Here is a 21,186-nt window from a genome sequence, read left to right as displayed (position 1 = left end):
AAATAAAATGCCATCTTCAAGTTCTATAAGCTTTCAGTACGCCTTGGACCCAGGGCAATCCCCCTATCCCACCGCAAATACCCCCTACCATATACAAACAGTGCCAAGTAGATGCTTCACCTTGCTATCAGCCCCAACGTTAGAGGTTTGAACTGTGGAGAATTGTCATGATCATTTAATCAGATGTTTGAAGACATCATAATGTTAGGCACTAGTGGTAGTCGTATGGAGATACTGGTTTAACTGGGAGACCATTCCCTAGTAGGTGAGTGCCAACCTGTATCGAACGTCACTGTGTACGGAGTAGTATTTGGGTGCATACGTATAGTACGACTCCACAGAAGAAGCAATTAGTACTCCATTGATTTTATTTCCCTTCAATTATACAGCGAACAACCTACTACCTTATCAGCAACCTTGAAAATACCTTCTCTCGCTCCCCAGTTACCCTGTTTGTGCTTCAAACACCAGGTAGCTCACCTCCTCTCTTGTCAAGTCTTTCCATCGACGAGGTCTCTTCAGCCACAGAGCTGACTTCGAGCGTCTAGGCCCTTTGACTCCCTAGATGGGACCTATCATCTAATCTAGGGGTACGATGGGGTTCCTTTTCCTTTTCTTTTTCTCTTCAAGTCTTTCCTTCCTCGAAGAAGATCTGGCCGTCTTGATACGACTCCACTACTCAAGAAAGAGTATTCCTCATAGCCAAGTAAAGTATCAAATGAGCAAACTGTCGGCAATTATTTTCTTAATTGACACTAAACTATGGAGGTTGGTAAGATGTAAGATACTAGATACTGAAAAAACGCAGCACTTCGACAAACTCCCAACAGCAATTAATGGAGACAATCAACTTGCCAAGTCAAGCAATCACTTTCATTCTTGCTGCCCGTAATCCAATGGCCCTATGATTCTCTACAGAAATCCAATAGGTCCTAGTCAATGAGAAAATGTCCAATAGAGAGATTTCCAGCGAAATATCAAAAACTCTTCCCAAAGAAGGCCTTGCATGTATGCCCACATGAACAAAGTGGGTTCGACCCCACAGATTTTGCTTATTTACACTCACAGACCTCTATTTTCTCTCTGTTTAAGCCATGTCACTCTCGATGCCTCAATAAACCCAAATTACATGTAAGTTGCTGGCAGGATGAATCAATATCAATTAGATTTGGCTACCAAAGCCGCTGGTTTGAGCATATTAGTCATAAAAGCAGTACAACCGCGCTTATTAATTATGCACTCCCGTGCTGCCCGCCGTGTCCGCTATCGTCCACGGGGGTTTGCGATTATCTTTCGGCGCGACTCCCGGACGATGCACAACCAGCTTGTGTTGGCACCTTTTGAGTTCAGTCATTGCATTATTGTCTTTCCTTTTGCCGGGGTATATTCTCTCATTTTCCTCTCCAGACACGGGTTATAGAGTGATAGACGGCTAGCAGACAGCGTTCTTCCACTGCGTCCCACAATTACCCTTTGCGGCAGACCATCAACACTGCGTGTCCATGGTCTCTTTCTTTCGTTTCATGCTTCTTTGACTTGAAATCGCTTTTCTCGACCCATTTGATTCTTATAAACACTCTTCTATACCCATACAAAACCGAGTGCATCGTTCCTACGCGCCAAAATGCCACCCCTCCCACCATCTCCCCTGAAACTCTCTCACCGCCGCCCCTCCGACTTCGACGACTCCCCAATCTCTCCTGGGACAGGAGGAGTCAATGGCTTTGCTCTTCAAAGCCCTCTTTCGCCTCGAACCCCGCGCTTGTCTGCCCCACCATCTCCCGTCACCTCCCGCCGGGGTACCAGTGCTATGAACGGGTCTCACCGAGAGTCCGTGGATTTCCCCGCCGAAACGAACGGCGGTGGTTTAGGCAATCTTGCTGATGAATTGGCCGACGCGTGGGAAGAGGATGAAGACGGATATGGCTATGTATCGGGCCAAGAGATGGGAGCCACGGGGTCTCAGCAGATGGAGCAGAGTGATGAAGAGGATGGGTACATGCAACCCACTCGCGATATGCGCGTCCATTCTCCATCAGTCGACTCACCAGATCGCAGGAATCGACTCCGTGCCACCCAGCTTCGGCAGCATCGGCGACAGGAATCCCACTACGATGGATCAGATTACGGAAATGACTCGGATCTCGACGAGGCAGCGGACATTCCCCCCTCACTAGAGATGCAAATGGCTGATATCGAGAGCCTAGCGCGCCGAGGCATTGAGAACAATGGAAGTGAGAGTGACCACGTCGTTCAACGAACGGTGGAGGCGCTCCGAGATCTTGGTGGACAGAGTGGCATTGAAAACGGTGCCATGCGGTAAGTTTCTCTTGGCAATGTGCTTTCATGCTCAGGAAGCTAATCATTCATAGATTAATCACCGCTCATTCCTCCATCACATCCCACCTTACTCACCAAACACGCACTCTTCAATCTCTGATCCATCCACTCCTCTTCTCGCCATTTCCACTTCTTTCTGAAGACGCCATTGACTCACTCATGCCTCTAATCGATGAAGGCCTCCTCCCAAATCTCCCATATCCACTCCCCGAGCAGCCCCGCCGAGGCTCTCGGCCCTCGACTCCATCACAGCAAAATAACCAAAACCCCCTCGTCTCTCTACAGGCTCTCGTCACACAAACGGCCGACATTACCGCCTCTCTTCGCAGCCTGGGCGATACCCTATATGAGTCCCGCCAGCTAACATCCACGGCATCTCGACGCCTCCGGTCCGCGCGTGAACTCGTTGCGGACCTTCGGCGCGAAGAAGAAAGCCGTGAGGAAGGCTCACGATGGATTGAGCGCGGTGAGTGGGACCGTCGACTTAAAGGTCGCGAGGCAGGCCAGGAGTGCAGGGACGTCGTCAGCGGCTTTGAGACTGTCTGTGGTGAATGGCGCGAGAAGTTATTCGGGCCTGGTGCCGAAGTGGCCGCTGCGTAGCCACCTTACCATGACCTTCATTTCATTTCCTTTTGATCTTTGGAAGGAGACTATTACCTTCCGAGATGCACCTAAGCTGCCATGAGCTTTGCTTGGGTCTTTTTTCTTGTCAGATATCCCTTGATTCCATGAATCTCTTCTTTGTGTTTACACTGGCCCTGTGATACATCCCCCTATCACCCAGGTGGTGTTTCTTGTTTATATCACATCCCCCTCCCCCTGAAGCTTAGATTGCTATATCCCTACGATATATACTATTAGAGGTAGCTCTAAGGCTATGAAATATTACATATTCTGCTTTGATATTCCTCGATTTCTTCATATTGTCCGATAGAAGTCGAATTTACTACTCTCCAAGCACAGTCGACAAGGGTATGTATAGAAAGCCGGAAGACAAGCTATCCTAGTCTGCCAGAACAACGACCTTCCTCGCCGAAACACCCTTCTTCAGGATATCATATCCCAATTGAATCCCCTCCAGCCCCCTCGTTTCAACAATGAGTGGCCCCGGAGCAACAATGTACTTACCCTCCTTCAATGCCCTCGGCAAAAACAGCTTCCACATATCCAGGATATCATCATGACTATTTCCAAACAGCATCTTCGCTTTCACACCCTCAGGGACCATACCATCCTGCAACGGAGACGTCGTGATAACAACAATATCCCCCTTCGCCCGTCGAGCCACCTCTATCACAGGCCCAACAGAGTCATTCGACCCAGCCGCTTGGAAGATACCCACACAAGGCGCACCACCATTATCCAATTCAGAAACAATATCCTCCACCACAGTCCCACTGGTATAGTCAAAGACTACACTCGCCCCAAGTTTCTTCACATACTCGAAATTCCCCCTCGACGCCGTCGTGAGAACCTCCAATCCCGCCGCACGGGCTAACTGAATCGCATTCCCACCAACAGAAGACGCACCACCCCATATAAACACCCTTTTACCTACACCCCCAGAAACGAAATCACCACTCGGCCGCGGCAATCCCAAAGTCCCACCGTTAAACAGCGCATGAGCAGCGGTAGTAAACCCCAACGGCAAAACGCTCGCTTCAGCGAAACTCATATCCCCCGGTATAGCACAGGTAAAGGCCATATCGACGAGGACGTGTTCCTGGAATCCGCCCATAGCTGCGCCCTTCGTTGCGCCCTGCGCAAAGGCAAGGACGCGATCGTGAAGCTGGAAGTGGGTGCTGGCTTCGTTGCCGAGGGCTTCGATTGTCCCGGCGATGTCTTCGCCTAGGATTACGGGGTATTTGACGAAGGGGAGGGATAGGTCTTGTAAGATGTGGTCGGCTGGGTTTATCGCCCAGGCGTGGGGTTTGATGAGGATTTGGGTTGGGGTTAGGTCTGTTTGGTAGGGGGTTGGTCGGATGGAGAGGGGTGTGCCGACTTCGTCTTGCCATGCTGCGCGGTTTTCGGGCATCTTGGGTGGTCAAGAGAGAATAGATGGATTTATTTTGTGTTGCTTGAAGTGAAGATGTGTTGTCTTGGTACAAGAATAAGGACTCGAGGTTGTGGGGTCTTATATAGCCTTATAATTGATGTATAAGATGCCTATATTGTGCTGGTAGCTCGGTTTGCGTTCTCTCCGGGTATGAACTAGACATAGAAGATTGTGCATTGGATGAACAAGGCCATAGCTACGAGACATTCACCTCATTCGTTGTCTTGAATGCATTGAGCTTGGTGGAGACGGAGGGTGAGAACTACATCAGGGCTAAATCCGTTAAATCCGCCTAGGTAACAACGTGAGACTGTTAAACCCGAGGACGAGGCTATAGCTATGAGAGAAAAGCAATTCTCCTGACTAGGTAGACTCGTCTAAAGATGATTTCATTCACTGAAATCCCAAGTCTAATTCGGCACCCAAACAGCAATGAACAGGGCATGATATTGGCATCACGGATGACGAATATAAAACCCATCCGAAAAGATCAAGAAGATGGGGAAATTAAAGAACATGAAACACGCAAGAAAGCAAGCACACATATCAAATAGGAACGGTGGACCAGAACGGGCCACCAGGTGTAGAGAGAGCGGCAAGGATTCCTGGCCGATGATACAGGGTCATTGCAAGATGGGTCATGAAAAAGAAACATGCGCCAGATAGGAAAAAAAAGCTTTCCGAGTCACTTTTTGGTTCGCTCCCTATAGGTGTAGGTGAAAAGAAGAAAACATAGAGATCCACCAGTGCACCAGCTTACGACTGCTGCTGCTTCCAGCGGGGAACCCACTTACCACCGCTGGGCTTGGACTCCTCGGGCTTAGCAGCGGGGGGAGCCTCGGGGGTGGCAGCGGAGGGGTCACGCAGGTGACGGGGGACGAAGCGGTCGGTACGCTCAGCACGCTCGGGGCGCTCGAAGCGATCGGAGCGCTCAGGACGCTCGAAACGGTCGGAACGCTCGCTGGGGCCGTTCTCACGAGCAGGCGGGGCGGAACCAGAGGAGGCAGCGCCACGCATGTGAGGAGGAACGTAGCCACCCTTGCGGAGAGGAGCGGGCTCCTCCCGAGCAGGCTCGGGGGCAGCACCACTGGCCTCCTTGGCGGCCATACGCTCTCTCCAGCCACCACCACCACCAGCAGCAGCAGCAGCAGCTGCTGCAGCAGGACGAGAAGCGAGATTGAGACGGGGTGCGGTACGCTCGGTAGTAGGCTCGGGGACGTAAGCACCACCCGTCTTGCGGGCATTGCGTCGGGCCTCGGCCTCTTCCTCGCGCTGCTTCTGCTTCTGAGCCATCTCGTCGAGTTTGCTAATACAATGTTAGTCTGAGTAGGACAGAAGAAGGAATCGGGGTGGGAATAAACTAACGCTCGCTCCTCTTCGCGCTTGGCCTTCTCCTCGGCCAGAGCACGACGACGCTCCTCCTCGCGGGCCACGCGCTCTTCCTCCTCGCGAGCGGCACGCTCTTCCTCCTCCTTGCGACGGCGCTCCTCCTCCTCGCGCTCCTGCTTCTCGCGACGACGGCGCTCCTGCACCTCCTTGACACGCTGCTTCTTCTTGGCCTCGAATTCGCGCTCGGCGGCCTTGCGGCGCTTCTCGAACTCCTCGTGGCGCTTCTCGGACAGCTCCTTGCGGAAGCTGGAGAACTGGGGCACGAGACGACCCAGACGGTGCTTGAGGGCAACGGCCTCGGCGTGCTTCTGCTTGGCCTCCTTGAGAGTCTCGGCCTTCTGGGCCTCGTAGAGCTCCAAGTCTTGCTTCTTCTGGGCCTCGTAATCGGTGGGGACGTGCTTGGCCTCCTCGCGACGGAAGGCACGCTCCAAGTGGTCAATGCGCTTGGCAGTGGTGCGCACGCGGTCGTTGAGCTCGTTCTTCTCCTTCTCGAGGTGAGCCAGCTTGATGGCACGCAGGCGGTTGGCATCCAGCTCCTCGGGATCGAACTCGCTAATGTCAAGACCCTTAACGCCGGTCTTGAGCTCCTCAAGCTGCTTCTTGAGCTCCTCAGCACGAATGCGGTCTTGCTCATCCTTGACGCGCTTGAGCTCACGCTCACGCTGCTCGTCAGCAAGACGCTGCTTCTCAGCCTCCTGGAGCTGCTGGGTGCGGAGACGCTTGCGAGTCTCCTCCTCACGCTGCTTGCGGTTGAGAGCATCGGTAGCAGCCTCCTTCTTCTTGTCGATGATGACACGACGAGCCAGAGTCTCCTCGTGCTCCTGAGCGGCACCAGCCAGAGCACGGGCCTGAGCGGTCTGCTTGGCCTGGAGACGAGCCTCGTTGTAGGAGGGGTCCACGTACATGCAAGTAACGTGGAGAGTCTTGGCCAGACGGGCGAGCTGGAAGCGAGCAATCTCAGCAGGGGTGTGCTGGAGACGCTGGACGGAGCCAATCTCGCTCTCGGCGGAGCCGGCAGCGCTGCCAGCGTGCATGGCCTTAGAGGAAGAGAAGACATCCGAGTCGAAGGTCAGAACACCAGAGATGTGGTCAACACGGATGGCCAGGTCGCCCTTCTTGCAGCCGTTCATGATGAACTTCTCGATCATGGCGGGGGTGATCTGGAAGGGGTCGGGGAACTGGGCAAGCTCGTAGACGAACTTGAGCTCAACGGACTCGTAGACCTGCGACAGCTGCTGGAACAGGCGGGTCAGGATGACCTGCTGCAGAGGCACAACGTACTTCTCCATCTCGGGGTCGGCACCGATCTTCTTCAGGATGGGGGTGATCTTCTTGCAGATTGAGAGCGGGTGGAAGTCGACCTCGAGGATGTTGTACAGATCGCGGATCTCGGGGCGAACACGCTTGAGGAGACCCTTGTTGAGAGCATCGCGGAACAGAACCTGGCGGGAGGGAGGCTGGGCCATACCCAACAGGTTAGTCAGGCGGGTGTTCTTGTTCTTGCGGGCCTCATCAACGTCGACCAAAGCACCGCGAGAGCGGGTAGTGCTGATCACGGGGATGGAGAGAGCAGAAAGAAGGACGAAAGAAGCGGCCTTGGTCATGTCGGCCTCGGTGACGGGGGGTTCTCCTTCTTGGTGCTCTGACCGGTAGCCAGGGCGATGGTGGAGAGACGGAGCAGGTTGTAGTAACGGTTCCAGGCCGCAGCGTGGAAGAGATAGTTCTCGCTGACGAGGAAGATGCGGGCCAGCTTCTCGTAGTAGTTGGCCATCATGACGTTCTTGGCCGGGCGCTTGCTCAGGTTCAGCAGGGTGTGAATGTCCTCAATGCTGCGGAAGGCCTCCTGCCAGAGCTCCAGCTCAACAGCGACGTTCAACTGCTGGAAACGGGTGTCCAGGTGGCGCTGCAGGGTATCCGGGTCGCTCAGGTTAATGGCGTGCATCTGGGTAGAGTACTTGGCGGCATTCTGAACGTGGTTGCGGAGCAGCTCGCAAAGACGGCGGAACTCGGTCTTGCGGGTGTACTTGAGACAGAACTGGAAGGCCTGCAGGGCGGTGGCCTGGTACATAATCTCGAGACGGGCATTGTTCTTGAGGATCTCGAGGACGGTACGGTAGGTCTCCCACAGGAACTTGAGCCAGGGAGTGACGACGGCGCGGTCGGTGCGGTCACGGGACTGCTCACCGGAGACGGTGGCCAGCAGGATGGTCTCGGGGGTCTCGATGGCCTCCAGATCCTCAACGTTGGAGGAGGAGGGAGCGGACTCGAGGGAGGACTGGATCTCGTCGGCCTTGGCCTGGGCCTCGGTGACCTTCTGTTCGGCGAGCTCGATGAACTTCTTGAGGACGACCTCGATGGTGCCGACGTTGGTGTTCTGGGCGATGTTCTTGTACTGGTATAGGCCATCCTTGGCGGCCTTTCCCTTGCGCAGGTCGACACAAAGCTCAACGAAGAGCAGCATCACCGGCTCGAGCGACGCGATGGGGCTGCTGCGGGTGCGCTTCGAGGTGACATGTTCGTGAAGGACGGTCAGGGCGGCGGGCGCCTGGCCGACGGCGATAAGTTCCTGAGCCCTCTGTAGAAATGTGGGATGAATATCAGTAACCGAGTCCTCCGAGAATCTTCGTTCTTTGATGTTTTTGGATAGTTGTTGATGATCTTTAAACGCACCTTGAGAACATTCTCAGGCTTGATGTGAGGTGGTGGAGGCATGTTGGGCGGACGCAGCCCTTCGGGGCGATGAATTTTTGGTGGTTCGAAAAAAGTCGATTAGGGGGAAGCAACAAGTGCAGGCGTCTCACACACGGGCAGTGGTCCTAGACCGACGTTGAAAATGCTGCCACGCGAAGTCCCTTGACCTGGAGGGGGAGAAGTGCCTGTTGTGCGCGAGCCAGCGAAAATTGCCCGGCGTTCCCACTTCGGGCTAAGCGATGGGGCAGTCACGTGTGGTAATGGTGCCTGAGGCATGAGAAGAGAACAAAGCCGATGATTTTGGTGCATTCCAGTGTATCCAGATTACAACATTACCATACTGGTTACGTACATTCTACTTAGATCGAGAGATATTACATGGGTTATCTAAAGAAATATCTTAACACAAAAGACCTTCTGAAAGATACTTACTACTACTAGTACCCACCTAACCAGATTACAGGGACCTAGACTCCTCTAGCTATGGTTATGCTCTCGTTCTGTACCGTGAACACAACCCTGTCGGGCCTGATGTCAGCTAGTCGACATTGTCAACAATCTCAGAAATATGACTGTTCAGCTGAGCTCGTCCAATTCACATCTGGGCGATCATTTCTTTGAGACAGGCCAGATCTGCAAGTCGACTCCGGCTACCTCGGCGGGCTGTTAACCTACTTGTATCAGACATGTACTTCCATTACAGATATCATACCAAATTACAGAGCACCCCCATAATGTAAGGCCAGGGAAAAGGGCTGGAATGACGCACGGACCCCAGTATTCTGTGTCATTCCCCTGTATTATACCCCGTAACCGGGTACCACCCCCCAAAAATACGTAACAAACCAACCAAACAGGCCAAAACAGCCAACGGGGAAAATCCCTCTCCAATAATCCCTTCCCCCCCAAAACCATCATCACGTCCCTTCCTTTGATCTGCCGCTCCCTTCCTCTCGTTTTTTTTGTTCTTTGTCGAGTCGACTCGCTTCAGGTGCGCGAAAGCTCCAAGCCTCCTGCAACCACTTCTCTCTTGGAACCTTCTCGGCCCATTTCTCCCCCTGTTGTCCACACAACAGCCCCCTCTCCCCCGGCCACCCCCCTTTCTCTCGATTGCGCGACTCTATCCACACACATTCCTCGACTCCGCCGTCACCATGCCTGCCTACGAACTTCGCTCTGGGGGTGATGTCAAGAACAAGAAGCAGAGTGTTGCCGACCTCAAGTACCGCCGATTGACCGAGCTCAATGCTCGCCTGAAGGAGGATCTCGACCGTCCGCGAGTCAAGGTGTCTGAAGCGGCTCTCTCGTGAGTTTGGCCCCCTCTGGTGGTGGACTAATGACCACGGACCACCACCAACCACACCACCACAACTGGACCATGCTTACCTAGAGGTGCTCTCCCAGGCTCATCAACTACTGCAACAACACTCGCGATTTCATGGTGCCCTCCGTATGGGGACAGGTATGCGACCGTTCAACGATAGGCGCACGCGCGCAAATCCCGCTAACTCAATTCGCCTAGGTCGACAAGCGGGAGGACCCCTATGCTCCCCAGCAGCAGGGTGGCTGCTGCACCGTCATGTAATGGCCCTCATGACGAATTTAATCTCTCTCGATCGCCACGACACGATTTCTTTTTATTCTTCTCTTCCGCCCTCTTCATCTAATTCTTCCGGATCCACTTTTTTACTCCTTCATCCTCTACCAACCCCCCTGATGATCGTCTTCGACCCTTCCCGACAAACCTCCCTCTCCTTGGGGAGACGAACAACCACGCCGATCGCTCACCTGCCGGGCGCGGACAAGCGAACAGACATGCGCCCGAAGAAATCGTCTGCTGGCTCTGCACGAAACTCCTTCCTACGCCTTAATCGGGATCACGCGAGTAGATTGATCGTCCCCAATGTTCCAATCCACAACCTCCCCGGATGGTAGCTCCGGTAGATCATACTGGACGATATGAATCGACCCTGCTACCTTTTGTCTCTTCTACTGTTTCGCCCTTTTTCCCTATCAATTTCCTTGTCGTCTTATTTTTTTTTTTTACTTTCTTCGTCCCATCTTCTATAGCACCATTCCCCCCCTTTTGTCGTCCTTGTGTGTTTTGAAGCCAAATTTTCCTTTGTTCTTCTGGGTTCCTCCAAAAGCCTCTCTGCACCGCACGAGAGTTGGGTTGCCATTCGTGTATCATAGATTCGATTTGCATCCAATGACCAAATACAATAACCGATATAATCCCAATTCTTTTCGCATGTTTCGCCTTAAACCCCCTCCCATTTGTAGTGTGTTTCAGCCTAACGCCACTGGGATATCCCATAGGAGGGCCTCGGATACTCGTTCTCGGGAAGATGCAGAAAGAACATGCAGGCCCCGTGAACTAGTCTGCAGAAGTGGGTTACTGAAGACGAACCCTGCCGAATCAGGCAAGACCCCCCGCTGACATCATCCCACCAACGGCTGCCAAACTCCTTCTCACGGATGTTCTTCACAACTACGGCTTTACCCAGAGCTGATTTAAATTCTAAACTACTCGCTCTCGGTGATAACACCCGCTCCACACTGAGTTTCGGCACCTAACGAAATTTGTTCCGAGGATATATCGGAATTCTCAACCTACGTACCAGGGGACTTTCTTCCATCGAAAACGTCCTAGACTCGCCATGACCGAACCCACGGCCCCAATCGAGAACAGTCTCGCGCCAGGCACGGCAACATCCGCCTCTACTACAGCTCCCCCGCCTCCAAGGGTCGAGACTACTGCACTCGAGCGTGTCCACTTACCCCGCATTGCGATCAAGTTCTGTACTCAATGCCGATGGATGTTGCGCGCTGCATATGTATGGCACTCCTTATCTCTCTTATTATTACAGCTCCTTTGTCCCTGAGCTTTACTACAGTTCTGCGTCGCCAGTTATGAGATATCTCCTTCTACCAGCGGTGCAATTCTGTATCAACAGTCATACGCTAACATGATATAATTCAGTTCGCCCAAGAGCTCCTCTCCACGTTTGGTACAGACTTGGGTGAAGTTGCCCTCGTCCCCATGACCGGTGGTGTGTTCACAGTTACGATTTGGCATGCAACGGCCACAAATACCTCGACTGAAGAAGTCACGACGCAAGAGACTCTTCTGTGGGATCGGAAGCGAGATGGCGGGTTTCCCGGTATGAATCTTAAAACCGAACTGCGCTTCTTCTGGAATGGTTTGTCACTGATTGATATACACATCCAGAGGTCAAAGCTCTCAAGTCTCTCGTTCGAAACATTATTGCTCCTAATCGAGACTTGGGTCATACGGACCGCGCGTTGAAGAAAGAGCAAGAGAAGAAGAATGAAGAGAAGGCTCAAGGGGAGCAGAAGAAAGAGTGCGAAGATTGTGTTTGAGATGTATTGGGCTTGAATAGTCTATAGACGTGACTACAGTCTGATGAGATTGATAGGAATGAGTGCATATAACCACGCGATACAGAGCATGTCTTCGTTTATCTAGCTCAGCTATTGTACATGATATTCATACATATTCTTAGTCCGCCCAAATTTTCGATCCATACTATCGTGAACCATTTAGGGGAGATCATCCTCGGAAGGACCCTCGTTGTATCCGTTGTCAGTCTGGGGCTTTGCGTGACGGGTACGCTCATCGATAATGTTGGAGCGGTCGATAGCCTCCTTTTCATCGTTGGCTAAACCATATTTACATGTTAACAGATATTGGGATATCAAAGACGTAGGAATTGGGAGCCAATGACGAACCGAGTTGCTGATCAGAGTTGGCCATGTCCTCGTCAATAGGATCCTCAACATCCTGGATATCATCCTGGACGGTGATGTCCTGCTCATTGGTCACGTAGTCGGACATTGTGATAGAGTAATTCTCTGAAGATACTGAAGAAAGAAGTTGAGAAGATTGTAGTAGCTCTGTCTTTGCAAGGATTGATGAATGGCTACAAACTTCTCAAGAAAGATGCTCCTACTTATACATCTGTCTTGATCAACTCCCCCGTCGTCGGACGTCATACCAGTTCACGCATCGTCTATCCATCGACGAACGCGATCGACAAGAAACAAGTTCTTCAGACTCACAAAAATCCGATCTAGCTCCAGAACCTTATTGAGAAAAGGGTTTGATCTTCGATCTAGAGTGGTTCCATTAAGATCGGAAGGGTCGTATCTCATCGTTCGTCATTGCTCTGTACCCACCCCCTGGTTACGTTACGCTGACGACAAAAGAGCCTCCTAGCTCCTTGGATAGAGAGGTTAGATATCAACGAAAGCAGGGTTCTATATTGTGATCCCTTTGGTTTTGCTGATCGATCGGCTCTTTTTTGATGAGTTTGTAAATCTTGAAAATGTTGGGTTTTATGACGCTTAGAGAATGTGATGCCGCAAGGAGAAGGGGGTGGTTCGCTAGTGTATATCGATTAGATGCACTAACCCTTTGCTGGCAACTAACTAGTTAGCTCAGAGACATCATTGGATGTGGTCAAATCGAAATGGCCCAAAACCAGTTTTTCGTCCGTCTGGCCCGTTCCGTCTTTCTCTCTTCGTTTCGACCGAGTTCCCCGACCGTTCTGCGACAAGAATATTCCATTGGAATTAACACGAGATGCTGGATATAATAGCTTAATTTAAACTACAGAATATATACTTCAAAACAACCGCAATATACTTTCAATCCTCTTCTAATAAGAAACGAACACAAGTATAATGCATGCATCTTATCTCCACAAAGTGTGGCGCAACCGCCAACGGCCGAGACTCCCCCAAATTCTCGCAAAATGTGGACGCGACCCTCCCAAAAAATCTCCGCTGAACGAAGTGGCGTATCGCACAATTTCAGTCATTTAGTATCATGGGAACCAACTTGTTCTTTTTACATTTCACCAACGTCAACGTCGACACGAAAAGCTGAAGATCAGGCTAAACGGAGAGGAAAGAGGACATCTACATATCCAGGGCTACAGTGATCCCCACAGTTTTGTACAACGCGGTGCCACAGCCCGCCATGACGACTGGTGATCTACTCGCAAGGTTACGAGCTGCGATTAAGTATGTCTGTTTTAACACTTGGTACTCTTATTTATAGCATATATACACAACTCCTCGTTACCCTTCTCCAAGGCTCGATTTATCTTGTTACTCTATTTTTTTTTCTAACATTGCAAACAGGGAACCACATACATCAATCCACCGACTTAATATCTCTCGTGTCCCCCTCTGTCTACCACCGCACACAGACAGACCAGACCTCTACCTCCTAGGTCTATCACGCTATGCAGAACTCTTCTACGGAATCGAAGAAGCATGGCTCTCTTTAATCGGGGATCCTCTGGACTGGATTTCTCAAGATACACATATCGCCAATGTCAATCTCCATACCGAGGTCTCCAGCCCAGAAAATGACCTCTCTCCACCGGAAGACACAAATCCCCGCATCCAAACTGTCCTACGAACGCTCTACATACCCGAACTACTACGCACAAAGACACTACAAGATGATCTACGCCTCCTAAACGCATCATGTCCACCAGCTACCCAAATCCTAATCCAACCACCCAAACACCAAGAAACAAATACCGGACAACGAATCAAACACGAACTTCGCAACCGGATCCAGGACAAACCACATATCCTGGTTGCATACGTGTGGATCATGTACTCAGCCCTGCTTTACGGAGGACGTGATATCCGCGCAATTCTCCTCAAAGCCGGCCCTGAGTTTTGGGGACTATCGGTTGCAGAGATTAATCCTCAGCGGAGGATACCGTGTCCCTTGTCCTTTTGGCATATAAATGATGAAGCGGAGGTGAAGGGCAAGTTTCGTGCTGGTATGACTGATGTGGAGAGGTTATTGAGTGCTACGGAACAACAGGATATTTTGGATGAGGCGGGGAGGATTTTTGGGATTCTGGAGATATTGACGAGGAGTTTGGATGATGATGTGAAAGTTTTAAACGCTCGTGTATGAATTGGAGCTACCTATCATGTATACATAATTCTTAATTCCTATACATACATCACCTAAATCCTGGTCCACCGCGCAAATTAGGCAATGATCATGATTCAAAGATAACTAAGATGTTCAAAATGACAATAGGGTCCCTGATACGTTGGTTAAGAAAGCAGGTATGGATATTGGACCTCAAAGTTCAATATATATCTCAAATATAGATCGTAAACCGGGCTTACACCTCACGTCCACGAGGATGAATAGACACAAGATCCGACCCGAATGAGTCCAAGATAAAAATAAACAAAACAAATGATAGATAAAAAGAGGGTGAGAACCAACGCCACCAGCCCCCTAATCCAAGTTCTAAGATGACCGGCCCAAATCCATATCAAATGCAGCATCCAAGAGCACAACGCACGTGCAAATAGAACAGATAAACACACAAATAAAAACAAGTGGTGGAAAACGTCGAGCATATATCCATGATCATCACAAGAAAAAAGCAGAAGCGGGTGCGAGACCCGATGCGAAAATGGGAGTCGAGTAAAACCGAACTCGAGAAGAAAAGTGGGAAACAAAGTCACCAGCGTCGGAGCTTGGGTTTGCATATACATACTACACCTAGTTATGTGCAGCATAACCAAGCCCCGGCCTTTTGAAAGACGATGGTACGTGGGATCAAACGATGAGCGCAGAATGACTGACTCTTCCGAAAAAGCACGACCAAATCATTGTAATTGCTTTTGCCAATTATATGCTTCAACAGATTATCCATCGAGACCATCATAGACGAGTCCAAACTCGCAGAAAAAAGTATTGGCAAGGAAGGAGATTAGATCGTGAGAATCATCCAGCAGTCGAAACCTCGACATTCATCACAACGACAAAAAGAGAATACAACGTTCGTGACACCATGATCGCATAATACAGCCACCCAACCGGCGGAAAACAAATTGGAATCAAGATTCACCATGGACCTCCTGCTGGTGGTGATTCCGCCGCTTCCAAAACGCAAGCCGCAGCCGACTACGTCGTTTAGGAAGACGACGTAGGACACCGTTGTGAGAGTCCTCGGGAGATCCCTGCGGACTTTCATTCTTGATGCTCTCACCAGTAGTGGTGGACTGCTGGGTCGGGCTGCGTGTACCATTCAGTGCCGGAAGAGAGAAATCATGGTGATTTCCATCCTCAGAGCGCGGATGTCCAATATCCTTGGTAAAGCTGGGACTTCGGCTGTAGCTGCTCTCCTGGTCTCCCGCGTGGGAAGCGTACGACGTGCTAGGACGCGTGCTGCTGTCATCAGGAGCTCCAAGATCGCTCTGAGGGGCACTGTCATCCGAGACACGCTTCTCGTCCCCACTATCCACCTGCAAGAAACTGGTCGCGTTGGTCGCGGGCGAAATCGGAGTCATGTTGTTGCTATAAGTGCTGACACTCTGGGTACGAGTGCAGCTGTTGCGGTTGGAACTCGACGGGCCAGATGTACGTACGGACGAGCTGTGATGAGCATGATGACGCATCGATCCAGGTTGCTGCCCTTGACGAGAGCTACTCGGTCGGTCGTTGGATGAGAGATCGTTTGCATAATCGCGTTCTTCGGTGTTTGTCGATGCGTGAGTACCGTTTGTAGCCGAGGTTGCATACAACGCAGCAGCCAAGACTGCCGGATCTCCAGAAGGGCGAGTAGTGTTATCAGTGATAGGATTTTGGTACTGCGTTGCGCATGATCCTTGTGCTGACTGCGGTGCCGCCGGGATAGAGAAATAGGAGAGATCAGGCATGGCACTGGACGACTTTCGAGATGATGTTATATCCGGCGCCACGGGGGTTCCGGTGATCTCGATTTGCGGACCCGGAGTGTCCGGAGACACGACTGGCTCAATGTTGTTCTCGTTGTAGTCACGGGGTTGCGATTCCGTGCGATCCGAGGATGCAGGTGAATCGGAGTCATCTGGAGTAATCCCATCATCTACGGGAGCAGCCCTGGGCGTACTCTCGCTGGACTCGACAACTGGAACTGCCGGGCTACGAGAGCGAGGCGAGACTGCAATCTCTATGCGATGCTGGACGGGCAAGCGTTGTTTCCGCATTTCGTGATTGGCATATTCCTGCCACTGTGCCTGGTTGCGGCGAATTTGGTCGCCCGTGAACTGCAACTGTGGGAGAAGATCGGAGATACCTTCGAAAAGGGGGAGGGCAAAGATGGACATGAACCCAATCTGACTCGTGGCCAGCTTGTAGATATTACCCAACTCGGGAGGACCGCCAAAGAGTGCCGTCTCCATACCGACTTCCTTTTCCATTTCACCCTGGTTGGCGAATTCTTCTTGTAGGATCTGAGTCCATTTCTCGGCGACCGTCCATGGCCGAGCCACGTTACTGATATCAGCACACTTGATCAGCAGACCGCACAAGAGAGTCTTGTACATCTCTATATCCTGGGGTTTCCAGCCATCGACCGAGTTTTGGTTCGCGTAGAACTTCTCCTGCAGCGATCCCATCCGTTCCATGAACTTCTGATGTACACCCATGTCGGTCGCCAGAATAGAGCTGATGAGTAGCTTCCGAAGTTGCTTGTCCTTGAACGCAGCGGGCCAGTGACGGCGAAGGATCTGAGAGAAAGCGGCACAATGGAAGGCTTCGAGGACAGAGTTATCATTATACAGCTGTGCCAAGGGAGCGTTAAGCTTGACGAGGAAGAAGTTGTTGACACCAGGATGACCGACGTCGTGACCGATCGCCGAGATTAGAAGAGTGAGAGCGTCAAACGGAGATATGAGAGAGGCGATGGAGGATTTCGTAACGGGGGTCTGTCCAATCGGGTCGTATGGGGGTAGAACGCCAATACGAAGCAGGAAGCAAAACACTGACTGCAAGACGTCAATGGCATGGCGGAAGTTGTGATAGAGGACGAAGGAGTTATAGGCAGCCCGACAGGCGAGAAGGAACGTTTGCAGTTCACCGGGAGTTAACCGCCAATGTTCCAGTCCGGGTAGACTGAACGCATGAGTGATCATCTGGCAGGCACCAAAGACCAGCTCGTCTTCCGAGAAATCGTGCGCTGAGAAATTCCAGCTCCCAACCTGCTCCTTAATCAGAGCTTTGCGTTCTGGGTTCACGTTGATCTCACGTTCTTGGAACTCGTCGATGATTTCCTCGGGTTTGCAAATCCCCTTCATCAGTTTTGACACCATGGCCTCTCTCAGATACGAATATGGCTCTTCTTCGTGCACTCCCACCCACGACAGCTTGCGCAGCTTCTTCCGTGTGAGAAAGCGAGACATCTCCTTCTGAGCATTTCGGCGCGTACGGTACGCATGGACCACCAGCCCCTGGATGCGGGCTCGATCGAGTGGAGTCAGCAAGACATCCATCGCGCCCGCATCGAGGCACCGAGCAATCTGCTTATGCTCCAATGTGACCGGACTTTGGCTTTGAGGTTCGCTGGTCGGGTCTGTCACGGCGTTGCTGGGCGCATCCGAACCAGCGGCGCGCAAAAGGGCGATGGGAACGACGAGACTGGGGCCATCTTGCACTTGAATATCGGTGGATATGCCAGAGAGTAGTGCCAATCCCGGCGCGTCATCCGAATGGGAGGAAAATGTAAAAGTACGCTGAACCGACCCGGGAGATGGGGGAGCAGTGTCTCCCCACGAGGCGCGACTGGCTTTCCGTCGGGCCAGATTAGATTCGTCGCTGCCAAAATCAATACCACAGAATGCAAATATCGGGGTACAGTCGCTGCCGGAATGATCGCTAAGCTCGGCTAGCTTGGTCGCAAAGGATGAGCCGGTATGACAGAGGTAAACTGACGGGGAATTGGTTAGCAAGAAAAACAGATCTTTCGTGACGAGGCAATCGCGCAACTCTGGTTGCAAAAACATACTCTTTTTACACACTTCCAACAATTGCTCTATATCAGACTGTAGAGCGTCTGGCTCATCAGGAAATACTAAAGAGCCGGCAGACGAAAGTGTTGAAGTGTCAATCGAATTCCGGCGCACCCATCGTTCCGATCGGACGCGGTCGTCGACGTAGACGCCTATACATTCCACGCGGTCTCCCATCATGTCACACTCACAGGGGGGAGGGGGGGAAGTGTGCGGTCGCTCTGATTCAGGCTCTGCCGCCAGAATCACCGGGCTATACCCAAGAGTATAGAAGGAAAAATGAGGCGATCGGATCTGCCCTGCTTCGCATATGGTTTTCCAAATGACCGGGATGTGGCGTTGGGGCGGAGAGGAGAAAAAAGAAGCGACGGTCGGAGCGATTTGAACACGAGGCGAATAGGGAATGGTATTGAGACAATGAAGATGAAAGGGCGGAAACGTCAATGTCCAAAGAGGAGAGAAGTGGACGTGGTAGGTAACCGTTTCGGGATCGGGATCAAAGAAGACAAGGCAAGAAGAAAAAAAAGGGAAGATAACGAGCGGCGAGTCGGAGATGCAGCGAACCCGAACAACGGCGTGCAAGGAAAAATATCCAGGAGAAACACCGAAGGAACGACTAGAGTCGGCCACAACCCCCTAACGGGCAGAATCAAACAATGCAGTTGTTTCCCTGCAGGCAGCCCGAGTCGCGTTGTGGACTGGAAAGGGAACGATCCGAGACAAATGCAGCGGGCACCGTCGCACTGAGGATCGGCGTTGTTGGCGCGCAACCCGACCGGTGATTCTAATCAGACGACGATGATGATTTCAAGATCAATGTCCGGCACGTGAGAGGGGGGTAGATTCAACGGTCGGAGAGGTGATAGGTAGGGAAGGGGGCGAGAAAAGAAGTCGTTAGTTTCGGTAGGCCGGTCGGATTCCAGGAGGAAGTCGTCAGGGCGACATGGTTCGAGGGGCGAGTAGGAGGAGAGGACGGAATATGGGAGGGAAAAATGGAAGAGAGGTCTAAGAAAATAGAGAATAGGAAATTGAGAAGGTAGAGAGAGGGCAAGAGAGAGAGAAAGGGTACAGAAAGTTAGAAGTGGAGGAAGGGAGGGGGGGAGAGAATAGAGTAGCAGTAGAGAGAGGGAGAGAAAGACAGTCGAGACGGATAAGTAGAGTACACGGGGAAGGGGCTTCTTTCCTCCTTCCAGAAGGCCTGAGAGGAGAAAGAGGAGGAAGAGGGGGGGGGGCGGGACGGGATGATCGTCTCTGGGCTGCACGATTACTTTCTGTCTTCTCTCTCAATCTTCTGGTCGTACTCTCTCTCTCTATTCTCCGATCTCGTGACTTATGAACAATCAACTTGATCTTCTTCATTCTTTTGATTTTTGCCCCCTTCCCCGACATATTATTATTATTCCCCCTTATTATTTTCTTCTTTTTCTCCCACTCCCCCCCCAATTTTACCTGCAGAGCCTCGATCCCACCAGTGGACCATGACGCCTTTCTCTCATTTGTGCTTGATTTTTTTTCTAGAAGGCCCACGGTCTTAGGTAAGCACGCAGAACGTTCCATGGCCCAGTTTCCGAGATTCTGATTGGCTCCACCTGCAGGATCCCGTCGAGGCTCCGGGGAGTCCGCCGGGCAAAAGCACCCAAAGAGAAGGCCCTAGTCGAGTTGACCATGCGGTTGGACGGGCACATACCGGAGATGATTCTTTGGGGGCCATTTTGATTCTGCCTAGTTCCTCCTATCCTCAGTCTCGACTACTACTACGCACACTCATCACTGCCTTCTTCGGCCGGAATAATCCTCGCTTCCAGAATCTCTTATCCTTCGGGTCCCACTTTAACTACCTTTCTCCGATGATCTCATCGACCTAGATGCGTCACTTTTTTTTTGGTCGCATCGCTGAACCCTGCTACTTGCTGGGGGTACTACTCCGCCCGGGCAGAAACGCCACCGTTCCTGGCCGCTATGCTCATTGCCCAGTTGCCCATCGTTCAGCGCTCCGTTCACGCCAAAGCAAATTTAAACTTCCTCTGGCAAAAGCTGCACCATCCCCCCCCCCCTAAACCCTACTAACTGTCTCAGCCTCTCAGGTCCTCATTTCGACGACTAATACTATTCCACCCACTTATTACGACGTGATCGTCCATGGTTGAAGGGCGATCCCATCGTTACGGGGTGGGTGACCGGCCAATAAGCCCCCCAGTCCCATCTAGCACTAATCCGACCTCCAAAACTACAAACCCGCTAAAACTCCCTAAGGAAATGCCTAGAAACAGTCGTCCAGCCCGGTCGAGCTTGGGCCTGCGCCTGCTGATTGGAGTCGGTTCGTTTGGGGATTTCTTAGTCCGCTTACTATCGAGCAGGGTTTATCGGTCCAGGGTCCCTAACTGAGTATTCTGGACGGGGGAGTTCCAGGTTAAACTACTACCCCGTACTTTTTAGGAGCTGAATAGTCCTATCAGTAGGGGGGTCCATTGCCCGATACGAATCAGATTATCAATAATATTTCTGGATGACTATGATGCTATTCGCCACTTGGGTCAGGCGATGTCCCGCCCCACGTCGAGCCTAAATCGTACCTCCCAATAATACTTTATTCTGCGTCTACCAGACGATGAGGCGCCGTCCAAAAAAGCTAATTGAAATTTCGTTTTGCCGATTATTGTCCGATCCATCCATCCTCCAATGACCATTATCAGAATAGCGCACATCGGGAGTAGACAAGGTACTATTTATGGACGGGTTTATCCTTTATATCTGCAACCCTAAGGCCCATGTACTTTTGGCCACCACAAATCTGGAACCCTCGACAAATAAACACCAATATGAATCAGCCAGGATCAAATCGTCATGAACAAAGAAAGAACCCTAAT

At 51.6% G+C, this 21,186-nt stretch overlaps 8 protein-coding genes across 8 annotated transcripts; 4 read left to right on the top strand and 4 right to left on the bottom strand.

The window, feature by feature from the left end:
- Nucleotides 1–1,624: 1,624 nt before the first annotated feature.
- Nucleotides 1,625–2,940, top strand: N7496_009542 (uncharacterized protein; the record flags this gene model as incomplete). The annotated part of the gene is made up of 2 exons (XM_056702456.1): nucleotides 1,625–2,319; nucleotides 2,373–2,940. 2 exons carry the CDS (start codon nucleotides 1,625–1,627, stop codon nucleotides 2,938–2,940), a joined length of 1,263 nt encoding a protein of 420 aa, XP_056551456.1.
- A 403-nt stretch (nucleotides 2,941–3,343) lies between these two features.
- On the bottom strand, nucleotides 3,344–4,375 carry N7496_009541 (zinc-binding alcohol dehydrogenase family protein; the record flags this gene model as incomplete). The annotated part of the gene is made up of 1 exon (XM_056702455.1): nucleotides 3,344–4,375. The coding sequence occupies one exon, from the start codon at nucleotides 4,373–4,375 to the stop codon at nucleotides 3,344–3,346; it is 1,032 nt and encodes a 343-aa protein (XP_056551455.1).
- Nucleotides 4,376–5,152: 777 nt separating this feature from the next.
- On the bottom strand, nucleotides 5,153–8,497 carry tif32 (putative eukaryotic translation initiation factor 3 subunit EifCa; the record flags this gene model as incomplete). The annotated part of the gene is made up of 4 exons (XM_056702454.1): nucleotides 5,153–5,702; nucleotides 5,762–7,427; nucleotides 7,478–8,360; nucleotides 8,456–8,497. 4 exons carry the CDS (start codon nucleotides 8,495–8,497, stop codon nucleotides 5,153–5,155), a joined length of 3,141 nt encoding a protein of 1,046 aa, XP_056551454.1.
- A 1,133-nt stretch (nucleotides 8,498–9,630) lies between these two features.
- N7496_009539 (guanine nucleotide-binding protein subunit gamma) lies at nucleotides 9,631–10,061 on the top strand (the record flags this gene model as incomplete). Its single annotated transcript, XM_056702453.1, has 3 exons — nucleotides 9,631–9,782; nucleotides 9,881–9,938; nucleotides 9,999–10,061. 3 exons carry the CDS (start codon nucleotides 9,631–9,633, stop codon nucleotides 10,059–10,061), a joined length of 273 nt encoding a protein of 90 aa, XP_056551453.1.
- Nucleotides 10,062–11,136: 1,075 nt separating this feature from the next.
- On the top strand, nucleotides 11,137–11,860 carry N7496_009538 (Rdx family protein; the record flags this gene model as incomplete). Its single annotated transcript, XM_056702452.1, has 3 exons — nucleotides 11,137–11,313; nucleotides 11,460–11,640; nucleotides 11,709–11,860. 3 exons carry the CDS (start codon nucleotides 11,137–11,139, stop codon nucleotides 11,858–11,860), a joined length of 510 nt encoding a protein of 169 aa, XP_056551452.1.
- A 180-nt stretch (nucleotides 11,861–12,040) lies between these two features.
- Nucleotides 12,041–12,335, bottom strand: N7496_009537 (uncharacterized protein; the record flags this gene model as incomplete). Its single annotated transcript, XM_056702451.1, has 2 exons — nucleotides 12,041–12,159; nucleotides 12,230–12,335. 2 exons carry the CDS (start codon nucleotides 12,333–12,335, stop codon nucleotides 12,041–12,043), a joined length of 225 nt encoding a protein of 74 aa, XP_056551451.1.
- Nucleotides 12,336–13,481: 1,146 nt separating this feature from the next.
- On the top strand, nucleotides 13,482–14,444 carry N7496_009536 (biliverdin-producing heme oxygenase; the record flags this gene model as incomplete). Its single annotated transcript, XM_056702450.1, has 2 exons — nucleotides 13,482–13,525; nucleotides 13,646–14,444. 2 exons carry the CDS (start codon nucleotides 13,482–13,484, stop codon nucleotides 14,442–14,444), a joined length of 843 nt encoding a protein of 280 aa, XP_056551450.1.
- Nucleotides 14,445–15,388: 944 nt separating this feature from the next.
- pdeB (3',5'-cyclic-nucleotide phosphodiesterase PDE2) lies at nucleotides 15,389–18,496 on the bottom strand (the record flags this gene model as incomplete). Its single annotated transcript, XM_056702449.1, has 1 exon — nucleotides 15,389–18,496. The coding sequence occupies one exon, from the start codon at nucleotides 18,494–18,496 to the stop codon at nucleotides 15,389–15,391; it is 3,108 nt and encodes a 1,035-aa protein (XP_056551449.1).
- Between the last annotated feature and the right edge of the window lie 2,690 nt (nucleotides 18,497–21,186).

Source organism: Penicillium cataractarum, assembly GCF_028827025.1.
Source record: "Penicillium cataractarum strain IBT 29864 chromosome Unknown utg000008l, whole genome shotgun sequence".
Lineage (NCBI taxonomy): Eukaryota > Fungi > Ascomycota > Eurotiomycetes > Eurotiales > Aspergillaceae > Penicillium > Penicillium cataractarum.
This window is presented reverse-complemented; position numbering and strand designations above follow the sequence as displayed.